We start from the raw sequence: 21,746 nt of genomic DNA, 5'->3' as shown, positions 1-21,746 counted from the left end.
TCGTTAGGAAATATTTATTGTAATGCACATTATTAATTTTATTAATAATTTATTTTACTAAGGCATATGAAAACTTAGAATATACTTTAGTCCTCTAATTATTTTGTAAAGTAGCATGGAACCTAATGTGGGGCTTGAACTCATAACCCTGAGATTAAGACCCAGATACTTAACCAACTGAGCAACCCAGGTACCCCTAGTCCTACAATTTTATTTAATGATAGTATTCAATTCTATCTGTACTCACTAAAATAATTGTATTAGTTCAGTCATATCTTCTGTCCAATGCTTTTAAAAGGAAGAAAAAATGCACCTAATTAAAGTTTGAAGATCTAGCAAAACCCAGACCATGACTCATCTTCAGCTTAGCACATTTAAAATATAATATAAAAATACTGTCTGCGCTGGCAGATTACCAACACGAAACTATGATTTTAATAAAATGCAGGGAAATATTAAGATCATTTCAGTAATTATAAGATAGAGAAAAAAATACTTAACTAAACATACCAAGAAAATCAATTAGCTCAACAATTTTAAATTTTAAAGATATTTTATTAGGTATCTGACTTATTTTAAGCAGTGTTTTCGAAATTTTTTTTGTTTGTTGTTTTTAAAAATCAACTGTTCTCATCCAGGACTTTAGAAATTCAGAAGGGGATTTATAATTGTAGCCAAAAGGCAGTGTTTCTGAAATTTTAATAAAAACACTATTAAAGTAAAATAAAAATAATTCTTAGATTAAGGTGAAGATTAATTAATTAGTTGAATGGTGCCGACTTTTCTTTTTGTTAAAAAATGTGATTCTATGACACACTAGATTTAACAGATACATTCAGAACATTCCACCCTAAAACAGAATACATATTCTTTTCAAGTGCACGTGGAACACTCTTCAGAATAGATCATGTATTAAGTCACAAAACAAATATCAAAAATTCAAAAAGACCGGTTATACCATGCATCTCTTCCCACCATAACGTAAACTAGAAATCTAGAAATCAATCACAAGAAAAAATCTAGAAAGAGAGCAAATAGGAAGTTAAATAACATGCTACTAAACAATGAATGGCTCAACCAAGAAATCAAAGAAGAAATCAAAAAATAAATGGAGACACTTGAAAATGAAAACACAATGGTCCAAAATCTTTGGGATGCAACAAAAGCAGTTTTAAGAGGGAAGTTTATAGCAATACAAGTCTAACTCAAGAAGCAAAATCAATCATGAATCAATCAATCAATCTCAATAACCTCATCTTATACCTAAAGGAGTTAGAAAAATAACAAAACCAAAAATCAGCAGAAGGAAAGAAATAATAAAGATTAGAGAAGAAATAAATGATATAGGGAACTAAAAATGCAACAGAACCAGGAATTGGTTCTGTGGAACGACAACAAAACTGATTAAATCTCTAGTCAAACTCACTAAAAAAAAAAAAAAAAAAAAAAAAAAACCACAGGACTCAAATAAACAAAATCAGAAACAAAAGAGAAGAAATAACAACCAACACCACAGAAACACAACAGACTGTAAGAGACTATTACGAAAAATACGCCAACTAACTGGACAACCTAGAAGAAATGGTTAAATTCCTAGAAACACATAACCTACCAAAACTGATCAGGAAGAAATAGAAAACTTGAACAGACTGATTACCAGAAATTAAATTGATTCAGTAATCAAAAAACTCCCAATAAACAAAAAAAAGCACAGGACCCAGATGGTTTCACAGGTGAATTCTACCAAACATTTGAAGAAGAGTTAATACCTGTTCTTCTCAAACTTTTCCAAAAAATAGAAGAGGAAGAAAAACTTCCAAATTCATTCTATGAGGCCAGCATTATCCTGATTCCAAAATCAGATAAAAATACCACCAAAAAAGTGAACTACAGGCCAATATCTCTGATGAACATTTTTGCAAAAATCCTCAACAAAATATTAGTAAACTGATTCTAACAATACATTAAAAATATCATTCATGACATTCAAGTGGGATTTATTCTTGGGCTGCAAGTGTGATTCAATATTCATAAATCTATGTGATACATCATATCAATAAAAGAAAGGATAAAAGCCATATGATTATTTCAATAGAAGAAGAAAAAGCTTTTAACAAAGTACAACATCCATTTCATGATTAAAATCCTCAACAAAGTAGGTTTATAAAGAACATACCTCAACATAATAAAGGCCTTATATGAAAAACCCATAGCTAACATCAAACTCAATGGGGGGAAAAAAAAAACAGAGCTTTCCCCGTAAGGTCAGGAACAAGACAAGGATGTCGACTCTCACCTCTTTTATTCAACATAGTACCAGAAGTCCTAGACACAACAATCAGACAAGAGAAAAGAATAAAAGGCATCCAATAAAAGAATAAAAGGAAGAAGGAAAATTTTCACTATTTGCAGGTGACATAATACTATATATAGAAAACCTTAATGACTTTACCAAAAAACTACTAGAATTGATAAGTGAACTCAATAAAGTCAGAGAGCCTAGAAAATCAAAGTACAGAAATTTTTTTCATTTCTATACACTAATAATGAGGCAGTAGAAAGAGAAATTAAGAAAACAATCCTATTTAGGGTTATACCAAAAATAATAAAATACCTAGGAATAAACTTAACCATAGAGGTGAAAAACCTGTACTCTGAAAACTATAAAACACTGATGAAAGAAATTGGAAGATAAGGGGGGCCTGGGTGGCTCAGTCAGTTAAGCATCTGTCTTAGGCTCAGGTAGATCCCAGTGTACTGGGATCAAGCCCCACACTGGGCTCTCTGTTCGGCATGGAATCTGCTTCCTCTCTCCCCTGACTCATGCTTGCACTTTCTCTCTCTCTCTCTCCCCCTCTCACCCATCTCTGAAATAAATAAATAAATAAACAAATAAATAAAATCTTTTAAAAAAAAAAAAGAAATTGAAGATGACATAAACAAATGGAAAGACATTCCATGCTCATGGATTGGAAGAACAAATATCTATACTACCCAAAGCAATCTATAGATTTAATGCAATCCCTATCAAAATACCAACAGCATTTTTTACAGAACTATAGTAAACAATCCTAAAATTTGTATGGAACCACAAAAGACTTTGAGTAGGCCAAAATAATCTGATGTGATTCTATTAATTCTATTCCATTAATTCTTCAATGATATATTTCAATAGTCTATGACTAAAGAGTACTCTTTAAAGAGTATGAATTTTTCTTTGCAGATTAGATGCTTGTTATCAAAACTTCTAATTCTTTTTTTTTTTTTTTTTAAAGCAAGCTCCATGCCCAGCATAGAGCCCAATGGAGGGCTTGAACTCACAACCCTGAGGATTGAGACCTGAGCTGAGATCAAGAGTTAGATGTTTAACCAACTGAGACACCCACATACCCCCCAAAACCTCTTTTTTTTAGCAGGCTCCATGCCCAGCATAGAGCCCAATGGGGGCTTAAACTCATAATCCTGAGGACTGTCTCAGACTGAGTTGAGATCAAGAGTTGGATGTTTAACTGATTGAGCCACCCACATGCCCCCAAAACTTTTTTTAAGATTTTATTTATTTATTTGATAGAGAGAGAGCACAAGTAGGTAACAGGAGGCAGAAGGAGAGGGAGAAGCAGGCTCCCAGCCAAGCAGAGAGCCGGATGCGGAGCTCGATCTCAGGAGCCTGAGATCAAGACTGAGCAAGAGGCTTAACCCACTGAGCCACCCAGGTGTCCCAAAACTTTTAATTCTTAGTATTAATTTAATTCTCTGATTTTTTTCACAGCTTTTACAAAAATAATCTCCACATTCTTACTTTTCAAAATAGAATTATCCTTAAATGTTCTATTAATCCCCATAGCCAGCTTTCCCAACTGCAAATATTCCTAATAGCCCTCTAATGGCATAAACCTCCCCACATCCCAGGGCTCCTTCTGCAGTGAGACTCTAATGTTTGGGTCTGGGCATCACCCATGCAGTGCTAGTGCGCCACGAAGCACTAAAAGGATGACATTCCAGGAGCAGCCCCAGGTCTCTAGGAGACTATCTCCTTATACTTCAAATGTTCATCATTTGGAATGAACAAAATGCATCTATCAGCAAGGATCTAGCAAGTATTTCTTAAAGTCTTCCTGCAAGAAGATAACAAAAACAAAAAAGTCTGTAACTTCTTCCAAAGGATACAGTTTCCCCAATTACTTTGCTGACTGACTATTGGGCTATACTCCTGGTTAGAATGTCGGCAAGGCAGACTGGCTTTCTGTAAAATGGAAACTGGTCCCATGACAATCACTGTAAACATGAAATAAGGGAATGGGAGGCCTTGAACAAGGATGAGGAAAAGGGAAGATACACTAACTCAAGTTTAAAAGCTAGATGTTAATACGATATTCTATTTTTGGCCTAAATTATAGAAGGTATACAGCAGACATTTGTTAACTAGGAAAACAGAATTTTTAGGATGTATTTAGGGTATTTTCTAATCTCAGTGAGTCAACTCTAAAACAGATGTGGAGGAAATGGTACTGAACTTTCTTTCTCCTAGCAGACTAAATAAATTCAGATCAGTTCTCCTCCTAAAAAATGCAGAAAAGATAGACACCATATTTTTTAGATCCACTATAAACATCAGAGAACTATCAAATGTGTGAGGGATTACTGGGACATTAATATCTGTGGAGTAGACGAAAATCGTGAGAAATGAACAGCATCTGGAGCAGTTTTTGCTCTGAAAGCATCAGCCTGACATGAAAAATCAGCTGAAAGGTTCAAGAGAGCACTCGTGACTATCCCTTTAATCTATGGGAACAAAAGAAGAAATCCAGAGTCTAGAAAAAGTAGAAGCCTTTGTAATCCCCATCCACCAATTTTGGGTCAATCTCAAAATGTGGATCGGAGGCTACAGTCCAACCTATCATCTGGGTGGCCAAGAAGGGTTTCAAACCCTGAAGTTCTTAATTAAGTTTGTAAGGGTCACTAAAAATTTGTCACAGCAAGTAAGAATCCTCTCTGGAGGAAATGAATGTCATCCCAGGCCTCAAATTATTTCTACAAAATGCACCATATTTTGCAAACACAATGCTCAGTATACAATACAAAAGCAAACAAAAAATGCAGTCGTTCGAGGAGACAAGATCAGCAACAAGAACAGTGAAAAGCATCCAGTAATAGAAACAGACTCCAGGGGTGCCTGGGTGGCTCACTCAGTTAAGCGGCTGCCTTCGGCTCAGATCATGATCCCAGGGTCCTGGGATTGAGCCCTGCGCTGGGCTCCCTGCTCAGCACAGGGAGTCTGCTTCTCCCTCTCCCTCTATCTGCCACTCAGCCTACTTGTGCTTTCTCTCTCTCTGTCTCTCTGTCAAATAAATAAATAAATTCTTAGAAAAACAAACAAAAAAAAAGAAATAGGCTCCAGATATTGAAATTCATGTGACACGGATTTTAAAATATCTGTGCTTGTTATTTTCAAGTAAAGACATGAGAATTTTAGCAGCAAACTGGGAACTATGAAATTACCCTGATGATTTGAAAAAAAAAAATCAAATTTCTAGATTTGAAAATACAAACACTGGAATTAAGAACTTAATGGATGGCCTTAAGGGCAAATTAGAGCCTCTAATGAGAAGAAAAGAAAAGAAAGGTAAAGGATAAAACAAAGCATATGCAGTAAAATGTTAACATTCTGGAAATCTGGGTGAAAGATATACAGGAGTTCTTTGCACCATTCTTGGAACTTTTTTACAAGTCATTATGACAAAATTAAAAGTTATTAAAAATAACAGTGAAACAATTTCCCCACATTTAAAAGCTAAGAGATTTTATTGATAGTGAAACTGCACCACAAACAATGCTAAATAAAGACTAAGTTTTTACATTTAAAAAAATTGATACCAGATTGAAATTCAAAGGAACAAAGAGCACTGGAAGTGAAATGTGGATAAATATAAAATATCATCCTTTTTCTTTTCTTGATTTCTTTAGCTGAATTTTTGAAACAAAAATAATCACACTGTATTTGTAGGGATATATAATAATATAATGACAATAAATAACTATAATGTTTGAGGAAATACGAGTCAGTTAAAACAAATGTAATGTTGTTTATACATACAAATTGATTTTATCCTCCAGAGTAGCCCCCATAGAAGGCTATATATTTATTAAAATACTTGTGCCACTGTTTTAAAATATTCTATACTTCCTTTTCTGGAATAATTTTTAGTGACAGTTTATGAATCAAGAGCTTATAAATCTCACTATTTGACACTTTCAAATGCTTTGGTATCTGAAACAGTAACAATCATTCTGAGCATTTTTTCATTGTTTGGAATAGTCTCTAAACAACTTTTGATGATTTCTAAAAAAATAAGTCTACCTGCAAATGATGAAATTTAGGTATCAAATCAGTGTTTGATATACTTAAAAATTTTGTCATTAGTGATAAAAATAATTCTAATGACTGTTACACTGTTCTGAGAAATGGACGCTCCATTTACTCCAGAATCAGCAGACACTGAATATACAGATCCATTCACCTAACTCGATAAAATTATTAGAGTAGAATTCTTTTCAAATTTTAAGATATTAAAATAAACATCATTTATTCAATAAATACTTACTGAGCAACCTCAACTATAAAGAAGGGAATAGAGAAACAGAAGGCAATGAAAGAACTCTAATACACACAGTATCTTGTTTTCTAAGCTCACAAGAGATTAGGAACACCAAATTAGGAAAAAGAATAGAACTCTGTAGACAAGCATATTGACAGATTGGCAGAAATCAGAACTCAGAAAATCTGTGGTTTTTCAGATAAGTGAACATTGATCTGAATACTCCCCAGTGTTCCTGAGAGCATCATGATTTTTCTAGCACAAAATACTATTTATATTGAAGACTGTTCATACAGGACGACATGCCTGACAAAGATATAAAGTATATCATGTTCTTTTCTTTTCTATTTAAAACATTTCAAATAATTTTTGCACTTAAAGAGATAGATGTCACAAAATTCATGTGAAAGCCCTAACCCCTCCATACCTCAGAATGTGGCTATATTTGGAGATTAGGGCCTTTAAAGAGGTGATTAAGTTAAAATGAGGTTGCTAGAGTGGGCCCTGATCTAACCTGACTCATGTCCTTATAAGAGGAAATTTGACACACAGAGACCCTAAGGGTGTGCATGCACAGCAGAATGACCATTTAAGGACAAAGGAGAAAGATAGTTGCCATCTACAAGCCAGGGAGAAAGGGCTAACAGATCTTTCCCTTATGGTCCTCAGAGGACACCATCCCTGCTAGAATCTTGATCTGGCACTTCTATCCTCCAGAGTACTAGAAAATAAACTTTGTTGTTTAAACCACTAGTCTGTAGTATTTTGTTATGGTAGACCTAGCAATCTAATATATTATGTATGATTTCCAAAGATTTAAAATTTATAGCATCCATCTGCATGTTTCTTTTTCTATATTGAAAAATATAAAACATTTTTTCAAAATATCAGAAGGCAAAGAATAAAACTGAAAATTTTATTTTTCCCCTTAAAAGGCAATACCTCAGGGGCGCATGGGTTGCTCAGTTGGTTAAGTGTTTGCCTTCAGCTCAGGTCATGATCCCAGGGTCCTGGGATCAGTGCTGAGTCGGGCTCCCTGCTCAGTGGAGAGTCTGTTTCTCCTTCTACCTTTCACCCCTGCTCATGCTCTCTCACTCTCTCTCAAATAAATAAATAAATAAATAAAATCTTAAAAAAAAAAAAAGGCAATACCTCAAAATCACGAGAGGTCATTTCACACACATTAGGAAGACCATTATAAAAAAAATAAATAAATAAAATAAAATAAAACAAAACCCAAAGCAACACAAAGCAAAAATAAAAACAAAAACAACAACCATCCAGAAAATAACAAGTTTGGCAAGGATGTGGAGAAACTGGAAAACCTCATGTATTCTGGTGGTGGGAATGAAAATGGTGCAGCTGTTATGAGAAACATTTTGGTGGTTCCTCAGAAAATTAAACACAGAATTACTATATGATCCAGCAATTCCACTCTTAGGTATTTGTTCCAAGGCACTGAAAGCAGGGTCTCGAAGAAATATCATCCACCCATGTTCATAAAGCAGCATTATTCACAATAGCCAAAGGCCCAACAACAGAGGAACACACAAAATATGGCATATATACAATGGAATATTATCTAGCCTTAAAAAGGAATGAAATTCTGATACATGTTAGATGAACCTTCAAAAAATCATGCTAAATGAAATAAGCCAGGCAGAAAAAGACAAATACAGTATTATCCCACCTATACGACTATAGAGCAGGCAAATTCATAGAGACAAAGTAGAATAGTGGTAACCAGGGGCTGGTCAGGAGGGGGAAGTGAGGTGTTATCATTTAATGGGTACATAGCTTCTATACAGGATGATGAAATGATGAGAGAGAGAAAGATGGTGACAGTTACACAACATCGTGAATACACTTAGTGAACTGTATGTTAAAAAATGGTTAAAATGGTATGTATATTTGATCACAATTTTTTTAAAAAGGCAATACCTGAGAAAATGGAATGTCATAATCCCTGTAGAAACCAGCTCTTTTTTTGTGGGAACTTTCTGTATGTTCAACATCTGAATCAAGGCTGTAGTCTGAACTATCATCACTAGATGGAGAATTATGCTAAAAGAAAGGAAAAAACAGTTATATTTGCAAAAGGGAAAAAATTTAACTAATAACTAGATAGGCTTGTTTCAGCCACAAATGCCAACCATAGACTGTATTATCCTCTAGTAGGTTCTGAAGTATTAACCCCAAAATCCTTGTTCCAGGGGCACCAGGGTGGCTCAGTCAGTTAAGCGGCTGCCTTCGGCTCAGGTCATAATCCTTCTCCCTCTTCTCTCTGCTCCTGTTCTCTCATTGTCTCTGTCTCTCTCAACTGAATTAAAAAAATATATATCAAAAAAAGTAGAGTAATCATTAACCTGAAATTAGCAGTTGGACTACATTAAAAATAGCTAGTAAATAGAGTAGGTATAGATATGGTATATCACTTCTGAGATTAGGTTATAAAAGAGACTAGAGCTTTCATCTTGGGTGCTTTCTCTTGTTCTCTCTCACTCATGGTCCACCTGCTTTGGGGGAAGCCAGATAACATAATGAGGACATTGACGCAGTCTGTAGAGAGGTCCACACGGTGAGGAGCTGACACCTGCCAAGAGCCATGTGAGTGAGCATGGAAAAGGACCCTGCCTTAGTCAAGCCTTGAGATGACTGCAACCCCATGGGAAAAGCTGAGCCAGAAGCACCTGGTTAAAGCTGCACCCAGATTCCTGACCCACAGAAACTGGGAAATAAACTTCTGTTCTTTTAAGTTTCTAAGTTTGGGGTAATGCTGTGCAGCAACAGTTAACGAATAAGATTTTGGTGTCTGGAAATGTTGTTTCTCCATAAGAAATATCTAAAAAGTAGGAGGGATCTCAGTGGAGAGAAACTGGAAGGACTTTCAGGAGAGTATTAGTGAAAGTCTAAACTGCCTCAAATGAGGAGCACCTGGTTAGCTCAGTTGGTGGAGTACGCAACTCAATCTCCAGATCATGAGTTCAAGCCTCACATTGGGTGTAGAGATACAAAAAATAGTAATAATAATTTAAAAAAATGGGTTGGGCAACCAACTCTTGGTTTCCTCTTGGATTACGATTTCTTAGGTCATGAGACTGAGCCCTGTGTCAGGCTCCATGCTCACCAGGGAGTTGGCTTGGGATTCTCTCTCTCCCTCTGCCCCTCCTACAACTCGTGCATGTGTGTGCTCTCTCTCTAAATAGATAAATAAATTGCCTTGAATGATTGTTAGTAAAATTCTGAACTTTGAGGCAACTTGAAGTGGGATATCTTATTAAAATCAGAAGAATAGGGGCACCTGGGTGGCTCAGTGGGTTAAAGCCTCTGCCTTTGGCTTGGGTTATGGTCCCAGGGTCCTGGGATCGAGCCCCACATTGGGCTCTCTGCTCAGCAGGGAGCCTGCTTCCTCCTCTCTCTCTGCCTGCTTCTTTGCCTACTTGTGACCTCCGTCTGTCAAATAAAGAAATAAAATCTTTTAAAAAAAATCGTAAGAATAGAAACCCTCATCATGCAATGGCAGAAAGTTGAACAAAACAGCTACATTCAGTAACATGGAAAGCAGAAAATGTGTCTAGTGAACTAAGTGATCTAGTTAAGATTTTCAAGAAAAATGTTGAAAGTATATATTTGCCAAAGAAGATAAACAAAGGAAAGGCTGTTAAAAAGGAGATGGGACTTAATGGTTTTGAAAGTTCTCAGTCAACATATAGACTTTCATTTGTGCTTTTCCCTTCTTTTCCTTTTTTCTTAAGTAAGCTCCACACCCAACATGGAGCTCAAACTCACACCCCAAGATGAAGAGTCGCATGTTCCACCGACTGAGCCAGCCAGGTGCCCCCTTTTTCTTAGTTTGGACAGTGATTTATATATATTGCTGACCTATTTTTTTAAATAACTACTGGTTTTTCATTCTAGTTCATTAAGTTCTGCTTGTGACTTAATTAAAAGTCCTTCCTTTTTGGGGCACCTGGGTGGCTCAGTCAGTTAAGCTGCTGCCCTCAGCTCAGGTCATGATCCCGGGTTCCTGGGATCAAGCCCCGCATGGGCTCTGCTCAGTGGAGAGCCTGCGTCTCCCTCTCCCTCTGCCTGCCCCTCTGCCTACCTGCGCTTTCTCTCTATCCGTCTGTCAAATAAATAAATAAAATCTTTTAAAAAAAAAGTCCTTCCTTTTTGTATTTGTTTTGAGATCCTAGTTTTCTAGCTTTTATTACTGCAATACTCTAATTTTTCTCCTGATAACCACTTTGGTTATAATCTGTTGGTACTTACACATCAAGATTTTATCATTATTTTCACAAATTTCTGCAGTTCTAATGTTTCTCCTGTGTTTCACAGGCTATTTATAGTAGGTATTTGAATTAAAAGCAAAAAGACATTTTGTTTTTTAGACTTTATTAGCAATATCTAATTTTATTGTATTGTAGTTTGAAATTGCTCTTTGTAACATTTCCACTCTATTCAAGTAATTGGAGCTTATAAGGCCTACTGTATGGCTGTAAAGGAAGATGTATTCTCAGGATTCAGAGAACCCTGACTACCTAATCTCTCTTTAGTATCCTTACCACCTTTTCATCCACTTGATTGATCTCTTTGGGTTAAGAGAGGCATATTGGTATATCTCCTGCTATTAGTGTATTCCTATTTCTTCCTGCAGATCCTATAGTTCTTGCTTTATAAAAGTTGCTGTTTGGGGGGATATAAAATATCCCCCAAATATTAATAACTTATACTTCATCCCCCTGCTTGTGCACGCTCTCTCTGACAAATAAATAAGTAAAATCTTAAAAAAAAAAAAGATGTTAACTTGCATTAAAAGTTACCTTGATTTTTAAATCTTTGAGATAATTCATATCTTTATGTTCAGAAAATTTATTAATCACAAAAGTAAAAATATCTAATCAACAAGTTGTTTTTTGGGGGGTGGAGGAGCAGAGGGAGAGAGAGAATCTTAAGCAGGCTCCATGCCCAGTGAGGAGCCTGACACAGGGCTCAATCTCACGCCCCAAGATCATGACCTGAGCTGAAATCCAGAGTCATACACTTAACTGACTGAGCCACCCAGGTGTCCCTCTAATCAATAAGCTTTATAATAAAATAAGCAATTATTTATACTTTCTAATTTTCAGTATTTCATATTACATACAAATTTACTAAAAGAATTCAAAGTAGATTCTAACTAACCTTATGTTTTTCACGTTTTCTCCTTTTGGATTTTTTCTTCTCTCTTTCTTTCTTGTGTTTTTTCCTTGATTTTCTATAGGCTTTTTCATTTTTCTGTTTTTCATCCTCTTTTGCTTCCTGTTCTTGTGTTTCTTCAAGTCCTGCATCATCTATTTCACCATCTTCTAATTCACCATCTTCTCTGTAGAAAACAATGACATTTTTATTTTTAAATGTTATTCAAAAATGAGTCTTATAGGAACATTTCCAAAAAAAAAAAAAAAAAAGCAGATGCCAAGAATTTAAGTTACATTCATTTAGATCAGGAATGGCAAACTTTTCCTGTAAAGGGGCCCAGTAGTATATTTACAGGCCAAATATGATTTCTGTTGCACATTCTTCCCCCTTTCTGGGGAACAATCCTTCAAAAATGTTAGAACCAGTCTTAGCGGCAAAAATTTCCCAACCTCTGATTTGGATTAAGATCACTGACTCTTACCAAATGAATGAATGCATGCATAAATGCGTTGGTATTCCATTGTATTATAGTAGTTGCCATCTACTAAACACTACCTTTTAAAAAAAGGTTGAACTAAAACATTTCAGTAAGTAAACATTCTCACTACAGGAAGGGATTTTTAACTTAGCGTCACATAAACAACTATAATTAGCTTTAAAATAAAAGTAATCTGTATTAATTCTCACCATCAAACTTCAAAAAGAAAACAAATTTCAATAAGTAGATAAGGAACAAAATCTGAGCTACAGAAGAATCATAAATTAAACTTGAAAAAAAAATTAAACTTGAATCTGCAAAAAATAATGGTAGTAAAATCATGAACTGAATTCCACTTCCCAAATACTAATATGTTTGCTATAATGAAGACCAAACTAGAAACAAACTTTTATATTGCTTATGACCCTTTTATACTTATAGAAGCAAAAATATTAATAGTATTTTAAAGACAAATTAAACAATGATCTATCGAAGTATATAAAATAAGTTTAGCATTTAAAGTTTCCATACAGTTTGAAAAAATGCAAACTTCTATAAATAGTACAGAAAAACAAATATCTGTATGACTGGAAAAAAATGAGAAGCAACTAAACGATGGTGTGTGCATTGTAAAGATACTTTTAAGTTGCTAGGGTGGGTGCCTGGGTGGCTCAGTTGTTAAGCGCCTGCCTGCCTTTGGCTAGGTCACGATTGCAGGGTCCTGGGATCAGCCCTGCATTGGGCTCCCTGCTCAGCAGGAAGCCTGCTTCTCTCTCCCTCATTCCCACTGCTTGTGTTCCCGCTCTTGTTGTGTCTCTGTCAAATAAATAAATAAAATCTTTAAAAAAATAGTTACTAAAGATACGTGATTTCTAAAATGCAAAACTGATGATGTCATTCTCCTGCTCAAAATCCTCAATGACGATGTGTTGTCTCAAATTTGCTTCAGAACTGTCCACTGGGGGAAAAAGGAAGTGGTATCAACAAGATTGGTCATGAGTTGGTAATTGCTCAGACTGTGGGATGTGTAGGTGTTTGAAGTTTTCCATAATAAAAGGACAATATGGGGCACCTGGGTGGCTCAGTGGGTTAAAGCCTCTGCCTTCGGCTCAGATCATGGTCCCAGGGTCCTGGGATCGAGCCCCACATCGGGCTCTCTGCTCCACAGGGAGCCTGCTTCCTCCCCTCTCTCTCTGCCTGCCTCTCTGCTTGCTTGCGATCTCTCTCTCTGTCAAGTAAATAAATAAATAATCTTAAAAAAATAAATAAATAAAATAAAAATAAAAGGACGATACCAGTGATTCCCTTCTGACCTGAGGATGACATCAGAACTCCGTGATATTACCAAAAGGCACTTTATAATTGAATCCCTGTTCCCCAGCTACTTTCAATTTCTCATGTCTCTAAGCTTTAAACATCACCTTAAAAACTCTCATTGTCCTGCTCCTCTCAACACCTATCCTTCACTTCCTTTATCTGGCTAACTCCAGCTCATTCTACTGGACCCAGTTCAGCTGTCATTTTCTCTGAGATGCTTCCACTGATGACCCAGGTTTAGCTGAGATGCTTTACCCGAAGTACACTCCTAATAATTCTCATTTCTTTATCACTACACTCTATGCATTATGTTCAAATAACATGAACATATTGGTTGAGGAAAGTAGGATGCAACTGAGTCTTTCATAGCTGTATCTCTAACCCCTAGGATGGTTCCCTGCTGTTCACTGAATGAATGAATGTATAATATCTGTAACTCCTGCATTGAAGAACAGGCACATGATACCACCCAAAACTGGCTGTGAAGTCAATGTTGTTTTCCCCCAGTTTCTATTACAAAATCAAAGAGGTATATATATCCATTCAGGCAGATTTGAAAATTTCTTGTGAGGCGGGGCTGGCATTCTGGCGGTTTTAACAAAAAACGTTCTGAACTTTTATAACACTATAAAACCTGAAGTTCCAAGAAAACTGAGTACATATATTCATCAAAAGATAAGCACAAGAATGTTCTTTGCAGCTTTAGTCATAATAGTAAAAAATTGTTAACAACCCAAATCACCATCAACAGGTGAATGGATAAATTTGCTTTATTTATATAATGAAATGCTATAAAGCAAAAAAAATTAGCCACTGTTACATGCAATATGGACAAATCTTATAGACACAATTATGAGTAAAAGAAGTTAGACATGAGGGACGCCTGGGTGGCTCAGTTGGTTAAGCGGCTGCCTTCGGCTCAGGTCATGATCCCAGTGTCCTGGGATCGAGTCCCACATCAGGCTCCTTGCTCAGCAGGGAGCCTGCTTCTCCCTCTGCCTCTGCCTGCCACTCTATCTGCCTGTGCTCACTCTTGCTCTCTCTCTTTGACAAATAAATAAATAAAATCTTAAAAAAAAAAAAAAGAAGTTAGACATGAGAGTACTGTTTGATTCCATTTACATGCATTTCAAGAAGAGGCAAAACTAACCTATTGTGACAGAAGTCAAAATAGTAATTACCTCTTGGAGGGTTGTAACTGACAAAAAAGGGGTACTAAGGAATCTTCCGGGGTGTTGAAATATTCTGCACATTGATCTGTGTGGTGATCATTATATATACATACATATTTATGTGTAAAAATTCATCAAGTTGTACATTTTCGAACTGCGTACTTTACTGCCTATACATACACCATAACAAAATTTAAAAGGCACCAAAAAAACCTATGGGCATTCACCCTTTCTTTTACCACCCTTCTCCTCCAACATGAGCTCCTTAAAGCATAAATCTTTTTATATCTTAAAATCACTAATTCATACTTATCATTTTGACTGGAGCTATTTAAATACCTAAGTATTCAAGCTAAAAATGCTGCATATGAATTTATGTCCTACTTTACATAAATTCTTTAACTGTGAAATATGGGGTGTTTATATTTGTCATTCGACAAAAAGCAATGAAAGATATTTTACATTTCTTTCTTCTCCCTTAGCCTATTAACCATTTCAGCATTCACACAATAACAAATGTAAACTTGGGAATTTATGTATGGTTACAAATAATAAGATAGAAAAAGCAAATAAAGAACATCGATCCCCATTTCCATGAACTGTTTATAAATGCTTTACAAAAATCAGCTTTGGGGACGCCTGGGTGGCTCAGTTGGTTAAGCAGCTGCCTTCGACTCAGGTCATGATCCCAGCGTCCTGGGATCGAGTCCCACATCGGGCTCGGGCTCCTTGCTCGTCAGGGAGCCTGCTTCTCCCTCTGCCTCTGCCTGCCATTCTGTCTGCCTGTGCTCGCTCGCTCTCCCTCTCTCTCTCTGACAAAAAAAAAAAAAAAAAAAAAAAAAAATCAGCTTTGGGGGCACCTGGGTGGCTCAGTTGGTTAAGCAACTGCCTTCGGCTCAGGTCATGATCCTGGAGTCCTGGAATCAAGTCCCGCATTGGGCTCCCTGCTCTGCGGAGAGTCTGCTTCTCCCTCTGAAGCCCCCCACTTCTCATGCTCGCTCTCTCTCTCTCTCTCACTCATTCTCTCTCAAATAAATAAAATCTTTTTTAAAAAACCCAAAAAAACAAAAATCAGCTTTGGGCACAAATGGAAAGCATGTATGGCATGATGGAAGAGGAGAATTCCAGGGAGGATAGCTGGCTTCTAATTCCAGTTCTGCCACCAAAACAAAATAAAGCTATCTTGATTGAGCACCTACTAATGTATCACATTCTAATCTAGGTCTGTGAAAAATAAAAAACAGAATAGATAATATAAATAAGAGTGTTTAGCATTCTCTAGATTCTGAATTAGCTCAACACCATTAAGAAAGCTGTTTTGTTTACTAAACCCAAGATACTTGTTTAAATTTAATAAATCAAAAAGAGAAGCTCCCAGTTCAATTCTATATGGAGACTTTTCATTAATGTAAAATAATAAGAGTGATTATGTCCTTTTTAGGAAGAGGCCTATTCATGTTTATGGACATGTAAATAACTGTTCAGTTAACCAACAAAATTATTCTTAAAAGAATTTATCTTTTAGGCAAATCCTAGAGACAGAAAGTAGATTAGGGATTGACAAATAGATCAGAGGGAGGAATGTGGAGTGACTATCAATGGCCACAGGGGGTTTTCTTTTTGGAGTGATGAAAATGTTCTAAAATTTAAAAAAAAGGTTCTAAAATTAGATAGTGGTAATGTGGCACAACTCTGAATTTCCTAAAAACCAGTGAGTTGTACAACGCCCTCACTGATCACGACATGTTCTTATTCTGAGGTAAATTTCACCAAACCCTTATAAACTGATTTGTTTCATAAAGGATGCTACTTTTTTCCCCATTCTGATATTGTTGCTATTAAAACAATTTAACCTGAACCATTCAGTCTTACCTCCACAGGTAGTTTCTGCTTTTTCTTTATGCTTGCCTAAACGCTCCTGTTACAAGCTACAGATCAGAAACTGAGTCTTCTGGAAGAAACACAAAAGCCTCAATAAAAGACTATACAAGTACTCCTAATAGTTGATATTGCAAAGATGTTACTCATAAATACAAGCATCCTGGGAAAAGCTGACATGATCACCAGAAAAAAGATATTTCTCAGAAGGTATCAAGTGATGTCAAGGATGTCTTTACATCCCAGAAGCAGATGACTTCATAGAAGTAGACTGCTTATCCTAAGACCAACAGAACACAAATTTCCTAGATACTTGAAACTACTGCTTTTAACACTTTTCTTTTCATGCTTTTGTTCTAAATCACCCTGTCATTTCTCCTTTACTGTGGATAATGTAGAAGAATTACTCTGAACTGATGCACTGGTAACCAGCTCATCATCCACCTAGCTCACACCGGCAAGGCTCAACCGCAGGCTGACCTCAGCCCTGGCAGAATGCCTCTTGAGCCTCCAGAATACGGAAATAGAGGCAGTCTTGGGAGGTGATGCTACATAGCTATTTTTAACCCACCTCCATATATCTCCTTGTACGGCTGCTGTTCCTCAGCCACAGGCTACCCTACCACTCATGCTGCCTGTGATTATTTGGCCTCTTTGGTTTCAGTGTTACCCAGTAAGACAATGGACACGAGGAGCTGACACCATGGTGATCCTATATTTGTTGTCTATATAAATAATAAACTGAATTTTACTGGCTGAATTTGTCAGCATGCCTAATGGAAAACTTGCTTGGGTCTAGGCTTGCCCACACCTACTCTGATCTTTTCCCTCACCTTATATAGCTTATGTATGATCCTCTTGATAAAAGCCTTGACCTAACTCCCTACCTTATACCTCCCAAACTCGTTATTTCTTCTCAAGGAAAATGCTGTCCAGTCATGGAAGAGCTACCTGACATAAGTTTTTGTGATTTTATGTTTATCCCCAAACTGAACCTTGGGCTAAATAGCTTGCTAGATGGCTCATCTTACTTGTTTCAGCAAACATTTCTTTTACAAACTACCAGTGGTAAAATCTGATAGATATCTACAACTCTCAAAGTGTTTTTCTCTTTATCCTTTATCCAATACATTCTTACACCCTCTGGAATGTATTTGGTTTGCAGAAATAAGGTTTATCCCTTTTTGACTATCTACAGCTATAGCAAGTTTCACTCTTCAAGCCAATCTTAGAATTTGCAAAAGCCTCAACTCAAACAATTCCTTCAAGAATGAGACTTGGTACAAATTTATGGGCAAAATTATAAATTTTAATTAGCCTAACATCCTCCATAGTCTTATGACAACCCTTCCAAATTTTCCTTAACTCCATGTAAGTTATCAGGATCCCAGAGATAACAAAGAATCCCTTTCTCACTTTTTTTTTTTTACAAGTAAATCTACTTCTGTTTTTATATATGTAACCCTTCTAATCTACATTTCCTGAATCAACATGTTTATTCATATTTGTCTAATCAAAACCTAACTTGCATATATACACATAACTATATATAAAAATATACTAATTAGACAATTTGAGATATTTCCTTCCCATGTCCTTCAGGAGACTATGCTTCTGTGGGAGTGTCTGAAGGGACACTGATCTCCCCAGAGAAAAAAACAGGTATTCTTTTTACTAGAATCATTGGGGATCTATTTTCAACTAAACAGGTCACATAACTTGAAAACGTTATCCAAAATATGTCATTAACATTGACTGAAAAGATAAATAATACCGCAAAGCCCCAGAGTTACAACAAACCAAAGTCATTGATCTAAGTGGTTGTAGATAATAGCATAAGCTCTAGATTTCTTGCTGGCAAGCCAAGAAAAATTATGAATTACTGCTAATACTTCCTTCTACCCATGAAGTAATATCACAGGGAAAGTTGACCAATCGATATTCAAATAAAAGACAAGACAACTTGGCTATCAAAAGTGGACACAAGGGCACCTGGGTGGCTCAATGGGTTTAAAGCCTCTGCCTTCGGCTCAGGTCATGATCCCAGAGTCCTGGGATTGAGTTCCGCATCAGGCTCTCTGCTCGGCAGGGAACCTGCTTCCCTCTAACTCTGCCTGCCTCTCTGCCTACTTGTGATCTGCCTGTCTGTCAAATAAATAAGTAAAATCTTTTTTTTTTTACGATTTTATTTATTTATTTGACAGAGAGAAATCACAAGTAGGCAAAGAGGCAGGCAGAGAGAGAGAGAGAGAGAGAGGAGGTAGCAGGCTCCCTGCCAAGCAGAGAGCCTGATGCGGGACTCGATCCCAGGACCCTGAGATCATGACCTGAGCCGAAGGCAGAGGCTCAACCCACTGAGCCACCCAGGCGCCCTAAGTAAAATCTTAAAAAAAAAAAAAAAAAAAAAAAAAAAAAAAAGTGGATGCGGGAGGCGCCTGGGAGGCTCTGTCAGTTAAGCTTCTGCCTTTGGCTCAAGTCATGAATCCAGGGTCCTTGCTTGTCTCTCTCCCTCTGCCTCTCCCTCTCATGCGCTCTCTCTCTCACTCAAATAATTAAAATCTTAAAAAAAAAAAAAAAAGTGGACTCAGAAGTAAGTAAGATTCCCTTACTTTGGTCATCCCTCTAAAGAGCCTTCTAGTCTCTTCTTATAATTTAGTCATGGCTATTCTTGTCTCAGTCTTTCAGTGCCTGGTCTCCAGAGTCATATATGCTTCTGCACACCTCTTATTTCATCAGATGGTACAAATACTCATTTGGTAACAGAAGGAAAACAAAAGGACTCTGATATTCAGTCAGGCTAAATACTAAGGCCTTTGATCACAATTCCTACAAAGATCATAACCCATACAGCAGTGAATATATAGCATGCTGTTCTATAAGGGTAGGACTAAGGCGGTACTGTTAAAATAAAACTCTACCAAGTTCCCAGCATGTGCATATACAAGTGCTGATCTAAAAAGAAACAAAAGTGCTGACCTTATATCTCTGAATCTAACAGACACTTTCATATCCCACCTCAGAACTCTTTATAAAGCAATCTCTATGCTTTTTGTGACAGAACAAAATCAAAAGGAAGAATTTCTAGTTCCCAAATGACCCAATCAGAACATAAAACCTAGAATTCCTAATATATAATAAACCTTCTATTTTCCTCTTTATCTTTCCCACTTTCAGCATGGAGAGACAGAGTGAACTCATTTCTCACCCAGCAAGCAGATTAACTAAGCTTCAAAAAAAAAAAAATCTTGGATGAATTATATTCCTTGAATGCTATTTATAGAGCCTTTTGTTGATCAATATATAAACTATGTTAAAATTCTTAAGACTGAGGTGAAGCTAAGACCAAGATTAATTTACACAGGGGTGTGCCAGAAATCCTTGACTAATTTTTATGTATGAGCTGTAAATTTGGCTCTGAGCTTCAGGGAACAAGGGTTGGTTTAAGACAACAGTGCTTCCAAGACAAAAACAGACCAGTTGCTCAAGAGAGGTTTAGTTTTTGCTAGTAGTGAGATCAGAAAGAAATTTCTCTTGAGTCCTCATAAAGACAATATTATCCGATAAAATTGTCAATTCTGGACACGAATTTCAATAGTGTCCATACAACGAATGCAATAGTTTATCACCTATAGCATGCCCCAATTTGAACCAGGGCTTGCTGCCAAAATCCAATTGTGAAAAAGCAATTATATAAGAAAAAAATAATATTGTCCAAGTACGCAATTATCTGATGTTCTGACTTTTTTTAAGATTCTGTTTTTTTAAGTAATCTCTTCACCCAGGTTGGAGCTCGAACTCACAACCCCAAGACCAAAGATTACATGCTCAACCAACTGAGCCAGCCAGCCAGCCACTCCTCTGATATTCTGATTTAATCTAGGGATGAAATCTACAACATCAAGAGCAGAGATTCTCAAAAACTATATGTATATTAGAATTTTCTGTCCTCCTAACAAAAAAAGGGGAGGCATTCATTCACAATAAATACAGCACCTGCTCAGTGGGCATACAATGACAAGACATGGTTTCATGAATGAATTGGGGTGAGGAGTTCTAGCCTAAGAGATAAAGGGTTGCAGAGGGATCTGGGGCAGGCAGAGATAATAGGATAAGCAAAATTTCTGTGTCGAAGAACTGAGACAGAAACTGAGACAATGCCAAGGTCACTGGATTACAAATAAAATGGGAAAGCTGGTTTAAAATTATGCTGGAGTGATGGGTGGTTCTAGATCATGCAGAGCTTTGACCATGTCTGGGGTTTATTCTAATATAAATGAGAAAGCACTGAAGTGCTTCCAGGAGAGGAGCTGATGTAATTAGATCTCCATTCTGAAAGATAACTTTGAGAGTAAAAAAACAAGACCTAAAGGGGAAATAAAACAGAAATAGGAAAGCAGTTAGGATGCCACTGCAATAAACAAGCAAGAATCTAGGGGCGCCTGGGTGGCTCAATGGGTTAAGCCTCTGCTTTCAGCTCAGGTCATGATCTCAGGGTCCTGGGATCGAGCCCCGCATTGGGTTCTCTGCTTGGCGGGGAGCCTGCTTCCCCCTCTCTCTCTGCCTGCCTCTCTGCCTACTTGTGATCTCTCTCTGTCAAATAAATAAATAAAACCTTAAAAAAAAAAAAAACAAGCAAGAATCTAGAAGAAGAATGGAACATATTTGGAGAACCTAATAACTTGACATTGCTCCCTCAAATACACATAGTATGAATGGGAATGTTTTTTCTACAACAGCGTTGAAGCAAAAAAAAAAAGGCTGAAAACTATCAATTCAACAAATTAGTAATTATTATCATTCAGGCGACCCTCCATGAATATTATAAACATTCCCATGATTGATATGTTTTTTAAAATATTTTATTTATTGGGGCACCTGGGTGGCTCAGTGGGTTAAAGCCTCTGCCTTCGGCTCAGGTCGTGATCCCAGGGTCCTAGGATCGAGTCCCACGTCGGGCTCTCTGCTCTGCAGGAAGCCTGCTTCCTCCCCCCTCTCTCTCTGCCTGCCTCTCTGCCTACTTGTGATGTCTCTCTCTCTCTGTCAAATAAATAAAATCTTAAAAAAAAAATTTAAAAAAAAATTTTTATTTATTTATTTGACAGAGAGAAAGAGAGAGATCACAAG

The 21,746-nt window shown here is 36.7% G+C and overlaps 1 protein-coding gene across 2 annotated transcripts in view; it reads right to left on the bottom strand.

The window, feature by feature from the left end:
- LOC111158478 (zinc finger CCCH-type containing 6) overlaps positions 1 to 21,746 on the bottom strand; it is a 60,024-nt gene that overhangs the window by 19,559 nt on the left and 18,719 nt on the right. For both annotated transcript variants that reach the window (XM_022520519.1, XM_022520520.1), the window contains exons 2-3: positions 11,781 to 11,961; positions 8,538 to 8,660 (exon numbers count right to left, since the gene is read on the bottom strand). In XM_022520519.1, coding sequence (XP_022376227.1) covers positions 8,538 to 8,660; positions 11,781 to 11,961 — 304 coding nt within the window. The remainder of the gene's footprint in view (positions 1 to 8,537; positions 8,661 to 11,780; positions 11,962 to 21,746) is intronic.

Source organism: Enhydra lutris, unplaced genomic scaffold (genome assembly GCF_002288905.1).
Source record: "Enhydra lutris kenyoni isolate GAN:26980312 unplaced genomic scaffold, ASM228890v2 scaffoldscaffold59, whole genome shotgun sequence".
NCBI lineage: Eukaryota > Metazoa > Chordata > Mammalia > Carnivora > Mustelidae > Enhydra > Enhydra lutris.
Note: the sequence above shows the minus strand (reverse complement) of the source record. Positions and strands in the feature narration are given on the sequence as shown.